Here is a 17,264-nt window from a genome sequence, read left to right as displayed (position 1 = left end):
TGTGTGTGTGTTTATGTGTATATCATACAGATATGATGAGTAAAATGATGAAAATGAGATGTGCACATGCATGTTCATGCAAACACACACACACACACACATACACACACATTTCCTTATAAAAATAATGTTATCCTCCTGGGAGTCACCATTCCTTACCTCTACTGTCTAAACATTTTCACAGTGATGTTACTTGACCAGAGGCACCAACAACCAATTCAGAAACATGACCATGCAAATTAAATAACTTGCTGATTTTATTCAAAGAACTTATTAAAAGCCTAATGAAAAAAATACAAGGATAAAAACATGTCTATATTGAACTTAAAACTATTTAGAATCAAGCTTTTACTGAAGTTTTGGTCCACATTTTGGGTTGATATTCACAAGAATTTATAAATAGGAACTCTTCTCTATTAAACCATGTCATGTCACTCAAAATATATTGCATATCACCGAGAAGATAAAACTATCTGACACATGAACACACATACATTTTGCCATAATTCTACTTCCTCTTTTATTCTCTCTCATGTTCTCAAACTCTACAATATCATAGTTCTCATGTCATTTTCCCTGAATTTAGCTAAGCCAGATGAAAAGTTATTGTTAGGCATCGTTAAGTAGTTAATTCATAGTAACCAGATCTGTTGTTCAGAACAATCTCTCTGAACCCTGCCCTTTACTGTGCCATCCTCCTCATTTCTAACACACTTAAGCTCACTGCTACAATCACTTTGTCAGTACAACTGGTTGCGGATCTTCCTCTCTTTCACCAACCCTCCACTTTTCCAAGTATGATTTCACCCTCCAAGGACTAGCCTCTCCTAACAACATGGCCAAAGTATGTGAGAAACTGTCTTACTATTTTTGCCGCCAAGGAGCACTCTGTGTTCACCTTCTCTAAGACTTATCTGTTCTTTGGCAGACCATGAGATTACTGAGTGTTCTCTTCCAATACCACAGCTCAAGGGCATCAAGTCTTTCACCATCCTTATTCACTGTCCAGCTCTCAGATGCTTAGCAAGTGACTGAAATGACCATGACATGAATCAGGTGCTTGTTACCTTTACTGATATCATCACTTTAATTTAATTTAATTTAATTTAATTTAAAGAGGTGGCTGACTGCAGACTTGCCCAATTCAATGTAATGCATCTCCTGATCCCCTGATAGAAAGGGTGTTGATTATGAATCCAAGTAAGATGAAATTGTTGACAATTTCAATCTTTTCTCCACCTATCATGATACTGATATTGGTCCAGTGGAGAGAATTTTTGTTTTATTGATGTTGAAATGAAATCCATATTGAAAGTTGTACTCTTTAATCTTTTAGGGTAAGGGCTTCAAGTCCTCCTCACTTTCAGTAACCAAAATTGTGTCATCTTCATAACACAAGTTGTTAGTTAGTCTTCCTCCGATCCTATGCCACATTCCTCCTCATAAAGAACTTCTCAAATTATTTGCTCACAATATAGATATGCAGAAAGGATACAACCCTAACACACACCTTTCTTCATTTTAAACCACGCAAAGTACAACTGCTCTGTTTGGACAACAGCTTTTTGGTCTAAGTTTAGGTTTCACATAAAGATGAAAAGTTGTTGCTTATGTTGTTGTTGGGTGCTGCTGAGTTGAGGATGACTCATTATGACCTTAAGAACAAAAGATCTGAACCCTGTTCTATCCTCACACTTCCTGACACACAAGCAGTCACTGTCTCGAAAAGTAGGATAAAGCATTTCTGATCTCCATTTTAAGGTCTTTACTTATTAGTGAGTCAATATTTATTGTAGGTTTTACATAAGGTACTATGATGAGAGTAAAAAGAAAATAGAAATGATAAAGTTACTGCCCTAAAGTTACTCTTAAAAAGACAAGAATAAACAGTAGGTATTATACTATAGAAAATATATGAGAGAAGTACGTAAATTAGGAAAACTTTCTAAGAGAAAATTTAGCAAGAAAGACAAGGGAAAGTTAATCAAGTAAAAGAGACAGTAAATAGATGGAAGCCTGGGAGAAAGCAGTCCAGGTAAGAGAGCTGGTATATACAAAGGCAAACTGGCACATTAGAGAAAAAGCAAAAAGTTTTATATCACTGAGTGAACAGTAAAACCTAAGATGTGTGAGTAAGAATAAGCTAGACAACTACAAGTCATATATGTTCCTATACAACAGTTAAATACTTTCCACGTCACCATTTACATCTAACTTTGACAACTAAGGTATGCCTGATAGAGGCCATAGAATTCTCAATCATCTGCTACACATCTGAGAGCTGGACAGTGAATAAGGATGCAGAAGAATTATTGATGCCTTTGAGTTGTAGTGCTGAACAAGAGTACTGAGTGTCCCATGGACTGCCAAAAGAACTAACAGATATGTCCTGGAGAGCATGCAGACAGTGTGTCCTCTGAAGGCAAGGATGACGAAGTTTCATCGTTCATACTTTGGTTATATAGCTAGGCAAGGCTGTTCCTTGGAAAGGAATATCATGCTTAGAAAGATGAAGAGGCAACAAAGGGAAGGAAGTCCTTCAACAAGATGGACTGATGTGGTGACTCCAGCAATGGGTTTTAGAGTCTCAGAGATAGGATGGCAGAGGTTGGCTGTTCATAGGTCACTATGAGTCGTACTTGACTCAGTGGCACCAAACAACAAGAGTGTGTGTGAGCGTGTATGTGTCTACGTGTGTGACATATACACACATATAAATATTTATAAGTTATGATGAGTGTGATATGAGACAGAAATTTCAGGAGCTCTGGTGGCCCAGTTGTAAGGAACAGTGCTGCCAAACGCAATGTAAGTAGTTTAAACCCACCAGCTGCTCTGGGGCAATCTTTTCCCATGTGATTTACTATCTTTGAAAACCCACTGGAGGGTCAGCTATGGATTGGATTCAAAGCAATGACACATGACAACAACAAAATGAAATATTGTTGGAAACACAAGAAGACAGAAGCAATCTTGACACTAAGACATCATCCACACACAAAATTACAATGTCCTGGCAGTGTGACTACAATGAAAGAAAGAGAAGGCAAGATCCAACACATAATGGAAGATGGCAAATACAGATAGTTGTTCATGACTGAATGGGGGATTGCCTAAAAATATGTATGAGCATGAAATAAATGTAAAAAGAAAACTTGATAGAGCAAACTACAGAGCACACTTGGGGAAAAGTGAGTTTGAGGCTAAAAGGAAACTAAGTCAAAGAACTCGAGCTCACTGCCATTGAGTGAAACCAAGCCATAGCTGAGCCAACAGCACGTTCAAAGAGGCTCTACACCCATCCTAAAGAGGGTGATCTCCAATGACAGATGCATTTACAGACTTAGAACTCAGAAGGCTTAAACTAAACATTGTTTTAAATTTAAAAAAAAAAAGATAACACATACAAATTTTAAAATACATTAAAACTGACAATCTTCAGTGAATAAAAAGGAGATATACAGCATTCTTTAGAAGTTTGCACTAAGCACAACTACAACCATCTATTTTTGGTGTGGAATTTTTAGTCTGTCTTATTAGCAGTAAAATGTACTACACATAGTAAACACCCAAATACTCAAAAGAATGATAGCATCCACATTAGAACTGGTGTAGGAGGCAAAAATTCTCATTAACCACTGTAAAAGTATAACCTGGTATACTTTCATTTAGTTTTTGTGTATGATGAGGAAAATTTACAAAACCTATCAATTTTTCAAACAATTATTCATACACATTTTATTTTCTAACATTAACTGTAGTATGCACAATGTCAGATCATCCACATGTTCTATCTCATTCTCGTCACCTACCCAAGTGTATTATCTATGTGTACATTTCTTATTTCCTTCATCCTTCCTTCCCTCTCTGATAAACATACACTGAGCATCTATGCATATAAATCTTTCCTAAACTTTTTAGAACTATGAAATTATATTTGTCCTTTCTTAACTGATTTCCTTTACTCGGCTTAATATCCTCTAGATTTGGACGCATTGTGCAATTTCATGAATTCCTTATTGTTTTTCACTGTGACAATGTACTCCACTGAGTTACATGTAGCATAGCCTGAATATGAAAAGATTTTCTTTCTTCTAGAGACTGCAGAGTTTGCTAGCTGTTATTCTTCCAATTGCTGGAGATGTTAATGTGCTGGTTTTGTTTCTTCTTTTTTCTTTTAGCATGCTGTGTTTTCATTCTTATTGTTAAGAAATATTTAAATGTCATTGTACGGGTTCTATTAACAAGTAGCGTGCAAGCAGGGTGGTATTTAGTTTCCACGTACTTGAGTTTTCTGCTTCTGGTTGTTGATTTCTAATTTCATAGCATTGTTATGATCTGAGAATATGCTCTGGAGTATTCTAATTTTTTTTTTTTTAAGTTTTGTTTTTGGAACATTTCCTTTAGGAAGGACCTAAAAGTAGGTGTATTTTTTAAAACTAAAAAATAGTCTTCACAATATGCCTCAATTTGACCTAAAACATTTACTTCTAATTAATCAGAAGGAAATGCACCAAGATTTTGCTAATAACAATACACATAAAAGCAAACATATGAAACAATACTAATGACAAACTAAAGAGGGTTTATGAAAATTTTATATTTATATGTTTAGCTTGCAAAATAACAAACACTAATCACTAAAAATTAACGTTCAATGAGCACTTATTATCTGATATGTGAAGTTCTGTGTGTTTTATGTGGATTTTGTACTGTTTGGAACACTTAATGTTCTAACAATTTTATTAGGTAGATTATCCCACTTTCTAAAGTAATAAAATGAATAAAGCAATTACTTATTAAAAGTCATATAAATAGATGACTGAGTAAGGAATTAAGCACAAATAATAAACTGCAAGCTAGATCCTACTGAAGACTTTCCAAAAACGACCTGGAACAGTACATCAACAAAAAACTGCTGGATGTGCAGGATGGGTTTAGAAAAGGCTGTAGCATTAAGGATGTTATGTTGTTGTTGTTGTTGTTGTTGTTGTTGTTGTTGTTGTTGTTGTTGCTGTTGTTGTTGCTGTTGTTGTTGTTGTTATGTGCCGTCGAGTCACTTGCGACTCATAGCGACCCTATGTATAATGGACCTAAACCCTGCTCTAGCCTGTGCCAATTGCACTGTCCCCGACACACCCATCCCAATTACCCCAGTCACTGAGTCAATCCACCTCATAGAGGGTCTTCCCCTCCTGCACTGTCCCTACACCCTACCAAGCATGATGTCCCTCTCCAAGAACTGGTCCCTCCTTACAACATGTCTAAAGTATGTCAGACAAAGCTTCAGAATCCTTGCCTCCAAGAAGCAGCCCAGTTTAACCCTCTCCAGGATGAATCTGTTTTCTTGGCAGTCCATGATATATATATTCAATACTCTTCTCCAGTGCCACAGTTCAAAGGCATCAATTCTGCTTCTATCCTCCCCAGTCATTGTCCAACTCGCTGATGCGTAACAAGTGATTGCAAAGACCATGGCCTGTATCAGATGCACACCATTGCTATTCAGTACTTTGGAGAGGTCCCCAACAGCAAACTTTCCGATCACAATATGTCTTTGAATAGGAGATGAATCTTAGCGTAAAGCAGAGAGTACCAGAGGAATGTCTTTTCAATAACTATGAAAAGGCATTAACTATGGGGACCACAACAAATTGTGGCTAACATTGAGAAGAAAGGGAATTCTAGAACACTTGACTGTGCTCATGAAAAACCTCCACTTGGACCAGGAGGCAGTCTCAGAAAAAAGCAAAGAAGCACTACATGGTTCGAATTAGGAAAAGTGTGTACCAGGGATTCATCCTATCTCCATATCTTTTCACTATAAATACAAAACCAATCACCTGAGGGGCTGGACTTTATGAGGAGAAATGTGGCATCAGAATTGGAGGAAGGCTAATCAACAGCCTGTGTAAGGCAGATGACACAACCTCACTTGTTGAAACTGAGGAGTACCTGGGGCATTTGCTGAAGAAGGTCAAGGACTGGAGACTTCAATACGGACTGAAACTCAACAGCAAGAAAACAAAGATTCTCACTACTAGGCCAAATGGAAGCATCATGATGGAGAAAAGATTGATATTGTTAACAGCTTCAATCTGCTTGGCTCCGCAATCAACACTCTTGGTATCATCAGCCAGGAAATCAAAGTACAAACTGCACTGCTGTCAGGGACCTCTCCAGAGTACTGAATAGCAGAAGTGTCAGTCTAGAGACTAAGGTACACCTGATCCAGACCATAGTCTGCATAATTACTTGGTTTGCATCAGAGAGCTAGACAATGACTAAGGATAATAAAAGAAGAATTAATGCCTTTGAGTAGTGGTACTGGAGACAAGTACTGAATATGTTAAGGACTGCTAAAAGAACAACAGGTTCATCCTGGAGAGGGTGAAACCAGGGCTGCTCCTTGGAGGCAAGGATTTTGAAGCTCCATCTGATATATGTTGGGCATCCTGCCAGGAAGGACCAGGCCTTAAAGAAGGATTTGGTGCTTAGAAGGGTGGAGCGGCAGTGCAAAAGAAGGAAGAGCCTGGATGAGATGCTTTGACTCAGTGACTAGGGTAATGAAGGTAGTTGTGTCAGAGATAATGTCATTGGCTAACGATACAAAAGAGTTCAGAGCTGTTGTACATAGAATCGCTATGAGTCACAAGCTATTCAACAACACATAACAGCAACAAATGTGATTTGATAGCTGTTATAAATAAATATTGTTAGTTGCTGTTGAGTTGATGCTAACTGCAACCCCATGAGTGACATGGATGCAAGGTACAACTGCTCTATAATGCATTCAAGGCAAAGACCTTTCAGAAGATGATCATCAGGTCTGTCCAAGGTGCCTCTCGGTGTTTCTGGAAGTCAAAACACCGAACTGTGTACACCAATCGGAGATTCCTTCTTAACAAAGAGATTACAAGACTACGTAGAAGAATATCTAAGAGCACAGAAAAATGAATAAGGTGCATAGTCAACAGATTAAATGGTTGTAAAATATAAAATTGCTTCTTTGAATACATACCCAGACACACAGAGAAAAAGGCAAGTTAACATCAATAATGTGCAGATAATAAAATTGCTTATTTTACTTTTATTTTTGCTTTACTAATCCATCTCTTTGTACATAGGGTTTCCAGAGGCCTACTATTTCAGAAGTGGATGGCCAATCCTTCTTCCTAATCTGTCTTAATCTGAATGTTCAGATTTGAAGAAGTATCAGACAGACCAGCATTTTACAGGAAACTTGAAAGATATATCCCTTATTGTGGAGTTAACCATCAGTATCAGTGTTGTCCCTGCCTTGGGCACATGTGTCTTTACCTACTTATTTACCTGCTCCACCATCCACCAGGATACCCATCCACTTCTACCCACTCCCTTCAACAGTCAAGGACTGCAGCCTCCAAAATGGATTGAGGCTCAATGTCAAGAAGACAAAGATTCTCACCAATGGACCAATTGACAGCATCAGGATGGATGGTGAAGAGATTGAGATTGTTCACAGCTTGAGTTTGCTTGGCTCCACAGTCAACACTCTTGGCACCAGTAGCCAGGAAATTAAAAGACATATTGCCATGGAAAAGTCTGCTCTTAGGGACCTCTCCAAAGTACTGAAGAGCAATGGTGTCTCTCTAGAGACTAAGGTGAGTCTGATAGAGGCCATGGAAAAGTCTGCTTTTAGGGACCGAAGAGCAATGATGTCTCTCTGGAGACTAAGTTGAGTCTGATACAGGCTTTGGTCTTTGCTATCACTTGTTATACATCAGAGAGTTGGAGAATGACTAAGGAGGATAGAAGAATTGATGCCTTTGAGCTGTGGTGCTGGGGAAGAGTACTGGATGTACCATGGAGTGCTAGGAAAACAGATTGATCCTGGAGAGGGTTAAACCAGTTGGCTCCTTGGAGGCAAGGATTCTGAGGCTCCGTCTAACATACTTTGGACATGTTGTAAGGAGAGACTGGTCCTCGGAGAGGGACATCATGCTTGGGAGGGTGGAGGGACAGCACAGGAGGGGAAGGTGCTCTATGAGGTGGATTGATTCAGTGACTGGGGTAATCAGGATGGCTGTGTCAGAGACAGTGCGAATGGCACAGGACAGAGCAGAGTTCAGGGCTATTGTATATAGGGTCACAAGCGACTCGATGGCACTTAACAACATAACAACAACAATAATCCATCTCAAGTGTTTGATAATTAGGCCAAATTTCTTTTTAAATAAAGTATTTGTCTTTTAAAAAAATCAATTGAGACTCCAACTGTTGTTCAGGCATTCAAACCACACATCTGCAGACAATGTCTGCAAACCAACTACGGCTTGAAATAAGACACTTTTTTTTTCAACCACAAGCATTTTAGAATAAAGTGCTCTTCTGCCTAATGCTAGTGGGAGTCATAAGAAGAACAGATATAAAACAATTCCACACCAAACTGCTTATGTCAAAACCTCAGCGAAATCATTCCACACATAGGAAAGCTACTTAAGACAAAATATATGCAAAAATATCAAAAGCACCACTATAATTTTATGTCACATGAGAAGGCAAGAAATAGAAAAAGTATATAAAAGGAAATGAAATTTATTCTCTTGTCCTTTATTAAAAACAAGGTCCTTACAATTACAAGGACACTCAAAAGGAAGAAACATTAGTTCACGCAGACTTAAGATGAAACAGAACTCCAAAAGGAGTGATATTTTTTAGTTGATGTTCAGGCTAAAAAGAATAAAACCAGAGACGGCATGACTTAGATTGAAAAGGCAAACATAGAAACCACAGGTGCTTTTTAATACTATCTCCTCACTCCCTGCTCAGAACACCTCTGAAGCAAAAGGGACAATATGACAACTAAAAGAAAATAGGTAAGTACCACCCAAGAACTAGAAAGAATGCTATTCCTGAAGGGATGGCTAGAAATCTCCAGTTCCAGGTAAATATATTTGCTCACACTTTCTGGCAGTCATCTAAACAACGTTCCTTTGGAATCAAATAATTTTATTTTATAAAAATAAAATATCCCAGAGGCTCACTGTTCAAATCCACCAGATGCTCTGCCGGGGAAGGAGGGACAATCTCCTCCTGTACCAGTCAGATCTGATTTGACGGTACACTCACACAAAAATATTAAAATAAAATAAAAATACAAAACAATATAAAATAAGCTTTCCTTCTACATAGTAATAAATATCATGTCCTTCACTGCCTTCCTTTTGCTTTCATTGTCTCTCTTACAGCTAAAAACTGTCTCAAACTACTTCTCTCTATTAACTTCCCTTCTCAATAAAACCATTTATTTGATCTGGCTATCAAAGTTGCAAGCCCCGTATCATAAAACTATAAGGTTAAGTGGTCAAACTCTGAAAAGGGTTATCAGTTAATAATTAAGAGCTATATTGCAAACAACAAATCCTAGCAAGGTTGTGGAGAAACTGGAACCCTTTCTCACAAAGTTGCAAATAGAAATACAATTTGATCTAGGAATTCCACTATTGAGAATATACCCCAAAGAGACCATAACTGACATCCAAGCAGATATATGCACACCCATGTTTATCGCGACATTGTTCACAATAACAAAGAGTTGCAAACGACCTAAGTGCCCCTCAACAAACGAATGGGTAGAGTAGTTGTGGTATATTTGCACAGTGGAATACTCCGCTGCTTTGAAAAACAAGGAACTCATGAAATATTATTCAAAATGGGTGACCTTGGAGGACATTATGCTGAGTGAAATATCTCAGTCTCAAAAGGACTAATACTGCATAGTGCCACTGTTGTAAAACAGGACTGACATTGGGGTTGGGGGGAGACTGAGAAAGATGGAATGAATAATGTATAATGCACTGAAACAGATGAGGGAGAAAACTGTTTAAAAGGGATATGTGATTAAGTATTACTGTCATGACAGGAGTCCAGAATGATGGCTGCATATTGGAGTGGACCTGGGGGTAGGAATTATAAAACAATTAAAGAATTTTTCTTTTACTTTTCAAAGAGAAGAGGGTACTGGGGGGAGGTTTGGGTGGGGAAAAAAGTACAACAATGAATGAATGGAAAGCCAAAGTCTCTGTAAATGTTCATTAAAATTAATAATAATAGTAAAATAAAAGAGCTATATTATGTTATCTTTTATGATCTGTGTAATTAAATGCATGTATAGAATAAATCCAAGCTTAAATGTAAGAATTTGTGATTCAGTCCTCGACTGGCTGATAAATCAACAAATACCACATTTAAGTTACGTTTATACAGAACAGGTCTTTCAAAACATGTAACAGAATACCTGAACTCTCTACAGAGGAGTGGATAAATAAGACGTTTAAAGGAATCATCCAGTGAATTATGTAACACCTTCATCAACTCTGGTCTTGCAAAGCCACGTGGTCTCCACCTGCAAAAAAAGGACCAAAATAGGTAACAATATTTACTAACACTGACATAACAATTCAAAGACCATGAGTTGGTTCCTGGAAGTGCGGAGAAAGAGCTGAACCGTGAAAGGGGAAAAAAACCTTTATAGAGGCCAAGGTAACATAATCTGTGAGGAGAGACTATAGTGTATGGAAATTATTATGATGACATCTGGAATTTTAATTTTCCAGAACCTGGTAACTAAAGTTAAACATAAAACTTGGGAGTTAAAAAAAAAAGTCAAGAAATGACTAGAGTACTGTAATTTTCTTTTCCCATTCATCTGTTCCTGAGAGGTAACTCTTAGTAGACAAAAAGGAAATTCTGTTCTATCCTTTGCCCTCAGTTATTCTAGTTGTCACTGTAGTTGTTAAGTGTCCTTGAGTCAACTACAATTCATAGCGACCCTATGAAAAAGAGACCAGAACTCAGCACTATCCTGCACCATCCTCCCCATCTCCAATTTGCCGCAGCCTCTAGTTGTGTCAGTCCATCTTGTTGAATTTATTCTACTACTCAGACCACGCTTTCATCACTATCTACAAAATCTGAGATATTCAAGTGCTAGACGATCAAATGTCTGGGCACTGGAAGAAAGTCAAAGAGAAAATTCACAACCAGCATGGCTGCGTGTTTTCACCATTAACGGCATCTGTGCTATTCTCTTCTATGTAGTTTGCCAAGCTTAGAAGCAGGACTGGCATCCACTTCCATAAGAGCTTGCCTCTGGAAACCCTATGAACCTGCTGGAGAGACAATGAAAGACACCCAAGCATTGAGGACTGTCCTTCATAGGGTCGCTATGAGTCGCCTGCGACTCGACGGCACTTAACAACAAAAACAAGATGTTCAGATGTCAGGACACTGGAAGAAAAGTCAAAGAGAAAAATCAGAACCAGCACGGCTGTGTGTTTTCACCATTAACAGTATCTGTGCACTCGTCCCTCAACGATTACTGATTTAAAGCCAATTATACACTATTCTTCATTTCTATTAAAACATTTATACATCTTAGAAGAACTCTTACCTCCCTTAATTATCCAGGCTAGGAAACAAATTCAATTATCTGTATGTAAACAAGCAACTTGTTACATATAACACCAAAAGTTGGTGAATAACAACTAGCTGAACCCCTCCCATGGAAAGTTTTATTAGGTAAGTATATAGTTTTAAATTTCATTTCTGCCTTCTGGCAAAACATGCATCATTCTTTCTATTAAGTATTTAAACAAATATATAGCATGAAAAATGTTGTTGTTGTTCTTATTATTGTTGTTGTTGTTGTTGTTGTTGTTGTTGTTGTGTACCATCAAGTCAGAAACAAACTGTAGCTGACCCTCCAGTGGGCATTCAGAGGCTAAAATCACATAGGAGTAGACTGCCCAACGTTCTCCCACGGAGCAGCTGGCGAATTCAAAACGCACGCCTTCGGGATTGCAGTACAGATTCTTACCACTTATTTATTTGCTAATGCCTTCAGTGCAACTTGAATACCTTCCTTCTTTGCCATCATTCTTGATCTTCCTAAAATGGTTCCGTATCAACCAATTTTTTTGGTACAGTGACTGTGCACTCACTACATTTTCCTGTGATGCTTCCTGGATCCGTCAAGATTTTGCTGATATTGAGGCTACCTTAATAACACCACTAAGATCCAGCCCTGAAGTATAACAATTATACCTATTTCCCACATTACAGAAACTCTTTTTTGTTCCTTGGCCTAAAAAGTTCTACTCATCTTCTGGGCACAGTGGTTGGCACATTTGTTGCTGTTGTTGTGTATCATCAAGTCAGAGCTAATAACTGCCCCTCCAGTGGTTTTCAAAGGTAATAAATCACAAAGAAAGGGATTATCCATCTTTCTCTTATGAAGCAGCTGGTGTATGTGAATTGTGTTCCTTTGGATTGGCAATATAAATCCTTACCACTAAGCCACCAGAGTTAAAACCCCTGCTTGGCACACAAATAAACCAAAAGTAGTGTAGTAAATTCAGCTTGATGTTACTGTGTGCCACAGTAATGTCCTTATTTTAAATCCTCACTTAGAGTGACCATTAGGAAACTCTGGAACAACCCCATAAGGCTCTGAGAGCTAGAACCTTTACAGAAGCTCAGGTCTTTCCCCACAGAGTAGCAGGGGAAATCAAAGCTTAGTCTTTCAGTTTGCAGCCAAGAGAGAAACCATTGTGCCCCAAGGGCTCCTTAGAGTGAATTCACAGACCTCAGATAGCCCTTAAAGTAACTTTAAAATTAACTATAATGAGCCTGCTTTCCAAGGTTAACATCCTAAAACTTATTTCTCCCTCTAATTAAACAAACACCACTAAAATAAAGGACCTCACTTAAACAAACTCCCTATTATAAAACACATGCTATAAGCTGTCCACCAAGAAGAATACAAATGAAGGATAAAGACCCAAAACTTGCTCTTTCTCTCTCTGTCTTTCTCTCTCTCTCATTGCCATCAAGGTGGCACCTAGCTGACACTCCCATTTCCAAGGCTGTCAACCACACAGGAGGAAGCTGCCCATCTTTCCCCCACAGAGAGGCTCAGCTTACGGTTGGCAGGGCTGCGTACTATACAACTAGAACAAACACTTAGCGGGGACAGGAAAGTATTTTTAATAACTGGACACAACTCAAATCCTAATCTGTATGTTTTGAAAGTGACTGATTAGCCACTTGTTAAAAAGAAAATAATATTCACAATTTCAGCAAAGAAAAAAAACGCTTTTCTCTGAGATTTGAGATAAAGACAGATAACTTCGTCTAGTTTCAGTTATTAATTTAAAACAAAAATGAGTATAGAAAAAAAAACCCTTTTCTTTAAATCTACTTTTTTTTAAAGCTTAGCTCTTGAGCACAGAAAATTTCATTTTATAGGACTGTCCCATGTATTTAGAGCCCAGGTAGTATAGAGGTTAACCATATAGCCCCACAGTTAAAATATGTGTCAGTCTGCTTTCACAAAAACTGTAACCATGGAAACTCTGTGGGCAATTCTAGTCTATCCTAGAGGTTCATTTTGAGTTAGAAGAACGAATTATTTCATTTACTTTTCATCATTATATGTTGCTAGTAGGTGCCATCAATTTGACCACAACTCACAATTGATGTATAAAGGAAAGATCAGAGCCCTGCCCTGTCTTATGCCATCTTCATCATCTCTGCCACAACTGAGGCCATTGTTACAGCCAGTGTGTCAGTCTATTTCATTGAGGATCTTCCCTTCCTTCCCTGACCCCTCACTTTCTCAAGCATGATGTCCATTTCCAATTACTGGCCCCATCAAACAATATGCCCAAGGTATGTGAGAGGAAGTCTCATCATCCTTCCCATTAAGGAGTTTCCTGAAACATAAGACATATTTGTTTTCTTGAAAGTCTACTGGGTATTTACTACTTTATCCAGCACCACATCTCAAAGGCATTGATCCTTCTTCTGGTATCTATAATTATTGTCAAACTCAAGATGCATAGCAAGTAAAGGAAAAAAACATGGCTTTTGTCAGACACATCTTAGTCTTTAAGCTGTCATCCTTGCTCTTCAGCACTTTGGAGAGGTCCCTGAGCACAGACTTTCCAAATGCATCACATCTTTTGATTTCCAACATCATTGTCATCCAAGTAAGACAAAATCATTGACAATTTCTATCTTTTCTCCATATATCGTGATGGTGTCTACTGACACAGTAGTGGGAATTTTCTTTTTTAAAATTTTTTATTTTAATTGTGATTTTAACAAATGTTTACAAAAAAGTTAGATTTTCATTCATTCATTGTTGAAACATTTTATCCCCTCTCCCTCCTTTTCCTTTCCCAAAGTTGACTTTTTTTTTCATTTTATACTTTTCTATTTACAAAAATCTAATACATTGTTTTCAAGAACAGATTCTTCCAACATAATTCACATCAAAGGCTACAGCCATTGATCTTTGGCAGCAAGTGCTCCAAGTCCTCTACACTTTAAGCGAGCAAGGGTGTGTCATCTGCATAACACAAGATGCTGATGAATCTTCTCTGATCCTGATGCACATTCTTCTTCATAAAGTCCAGCTTCTTAAATTATTTGCTCAGTATAAAGACTGAATAGATATTGAGAAAGGCTATAGACCTGAGGTACACTTTTCTTGATTTTCCCTTGCTCTGATCAGGCAAAAACGTCTTGGTCTAGATATAGGTTTGGCATGAGCACAATTAAGTGCTCTGGGATTCCCATTGTTCTTAATGTTAGTCACAATTTGATATGTTCTATACTACCAAATGTCTTTACATAGTCAATAAAACACAAGTATCCTCTGGTACTCTCTGCTTTCAGACAAGATCCATTTGACATGAGCAATAATCCCTGGTACCACAGTCTCTTCAGTATTAAGAATTAATCTCTGGCAGTTCTCAATGTACTGTTCCTTTTTTTTTTTAATACTCTTCGAGATTTTACTTGAATGTGTTATTAATAAGTATATTGTTCACTAATTTTCATATTCTGTTAGATCACCTTTATGCAAATGGAATCAAATATAGATCTCCTCCATTCTCTGGGCCAGAAAGCTGTTTTACAAACTTCTTGGCACAGCCAAGAGAGCACATCTAGGGTTGCATGTTTGTTGAAACATGTGAAAAATATATATAAGGATGCATCTCTCTGTTGAAACACTGGCAAAAGAATAAGGCCTAACAATTCATGAAATACCAAGTGACAGGTTTCAACAAACAGATGTGGCTCATAATTTCATAGTACTTTATATATTTTAGTCATCCTGCATATATATTTAATGCTTCAGAAATTGGATAGAGGGTTGATATGAGTCAGAATCAACTGAAGAGCAAAGCATTTTTATACATTTACGGAAATCTGGTGGCTTAGTTCTTCTTAGTGAGACTGCTTGCTAATCAGGAGGTCTGAGGTTTGAACCTACAAGCTGCTTCATGGGACAAAGACAGGCAGCTTTTTCACATAAAGACTCACAGCCTTGGAAACCCAACATCGTGTCTATAGTAATTAATGTTATAGAATAAATGAATGACTTAAAAAGAAATACAAAGTGCTCTTAAAAACGTTCACAAGAATCACAAAAAGTGTTTTTAAAAATAATTATCTAGAACAAAATATCTACATTTTGAGGGACACTACGAATATCGTTCTGTCACTTGTTTTGGTTTTTTTTTTTTTTAATTTAATTTTATTATCTTTGTGTGAGTGTACCGTCAAATCAGATCTGACTGGTACAGGAGGAGATTGTTCCTCCTTCCCCAGCAGAGCATTTGGTGGATTCGAACCATGCGCCTCTACGATTGTAGTTGCAGCTCCTTACCACTAGGCCACCAGAGCTCCTCAAGCTCACTTGTTTTTTTAATGTTATGAATACCTTTCTATATGTGTTCATGTAGTTTCCATATAATATTTTCCAAGGAGGGGGAAACTGCTCTAAAAATCTATACACAGACCTGTTTTGGATACACCATCTACAAAATTCATTCTTCACTTGGTCAGGAAAGTTGATCTTGACTGTCAATATTTTCAAATTTTCTCCACGATTAATTGCCAAAATCTGAAAGCAAACATATAATAGCAAAGATAATGATTTTAAATAATGATATATAAATATTTAAATGATGAACCTAATCAGAAAAGACCTGATGAGCTCAGGCGCATTCAGGGTGGTATGGCCATAGAAATCAATAAAGAAAAAAGAATCAAGTGGCATTGATTCTAGCCATATTAATTCTCTATTAGTTTCCAAGAACTTATTAAAAAATCATCACATATTTATATTCTTTCAAGTAAAACACCTTACAGATAAATAAAACTGTATCATACTTTTGAAAACTAAAAACAAACACAAAGTCTATAACAGAAAGAGGTTTGGGTGATCTAAACTCTCATTTAGAGTCGGTCTGCAGTCTTCAGAATGGATTGAAGCTCAACATCAAGAACACAAAAGGTTTTTTTCCCCTCACATTTTGCTCACCACTGGCCAACTGGCAGCACCATGATAGATGAAGAAGAGATTGAGGTTGTTAGTAATTTCAGCTTGCTCAGCTCCACAATCAACACTCTTGACACCAGCAGTCAGGCATATCTCAAAAGTGCTGAAGAGCAACAATGTCAGTCTGGAGACTAAAACGTGCCTGATTCACGCACTTTGCAATTACTTGCTATGCCTCAGAGAGCTAGACAATGCCCAAAGATGACAGAAGAGCTGATGTCTTTGAGTTGTACTGCTGGAGAAGAGTATTGAACATACCATGGACTGCCAAGAGAACAATTAAGTTTATCCTGGAGATGGTGAAACCAGATTGCTCTCTGGAGGCAAGATTGTGGACTTGTGGCCATGAGGGATCAGTCTCAGGAGAAGGGACAGAATAGGAGAGAAAGACCCTGGATGAGATGGATTGACATTAACTGGGATAACGTGGGTAGGTGTGTCAGAGCATGAGACTGGATCAGGATAGAGCAGAGTTCAGAGCGACTATACACAGGGTCACTATAAGTTGCAGGTGACTCAATGCCACAAAACAACAATAATCAAAAATGATCATTGAGAGAGGGATGATTGTGGGGTTTTTTTGTATTTGTGAAAAGATATTAAAAAATAAACACAAGTAAACCTAATCCTAAGTATCATGTGAATTGCTATTAACTCTAACTATTGAGCATAGCTAGTCTCATGCATCAGAGAGTTGGACAATGACCAAGGAGGATAGAAGGAGAATTGATGCTTTTGAGCTGTGGTGCTGGAGAAGAGTATTGAGAGTACCCTGGACTGCTAAGAAAACAAACAGATTCATCCTGAAAAGGGTTAAACTGGGCGGCTCTTTGGAGGCAAGGATTCTGAGGTTCCACCTAACATACTT

General features: G+C 37.8%; 1 protein-coding gene across 1 annotated transcript in view; it reads right to left on the bottom strand.

The window, feature by feature from the left end:
• The window catches only part of SRBD1 (S1 RNA binding domain 1), a 324,250-nt gene that overhangs the window by 211,188 nt on the left and 95,798 nt on the right, over positions 1-17,264 (bottom strand). The window contains exons 9-10 of the mRNA XM_006882310.1: positions 15,855-15,958; positions 10,280-10,387 (exon numbers count right to left, since the gene is read on the bottom strand). Coding sequence (XP_006882372.1) covers positions 10,280-10,387; positions 15,855-15,958 — 212 coding nt within the window. The remainder of the gene's footprint in view (positions 1-10,279; positions 10,388-15,854; positions 15,959-17,264) is intronic.

The sequence above is a fragment of the Elephantulus edwardii genome, unplaced genomic scaffold (genome assembly GCF_000299155.1).
Source record: "Elephantulus edwardii isolate Elephantulus edwardi_28Jun2011 unplaced genomic scaffold, EleEdw1.0 scaffold00019, whole genome shotgun sequence".
Taxonomy (NCBI): Eukaryota; Metazoa; Chordata; class Mammalia; order Macroscelidea; family Macroscelididae; genus Elephantulus; species Elephantulus edwardii.
The sequence above is the reverse complement of the archived record's forward strand: the minus strand, read 5'-3'. Positions and strand labels throughout refer to the sequence as shown.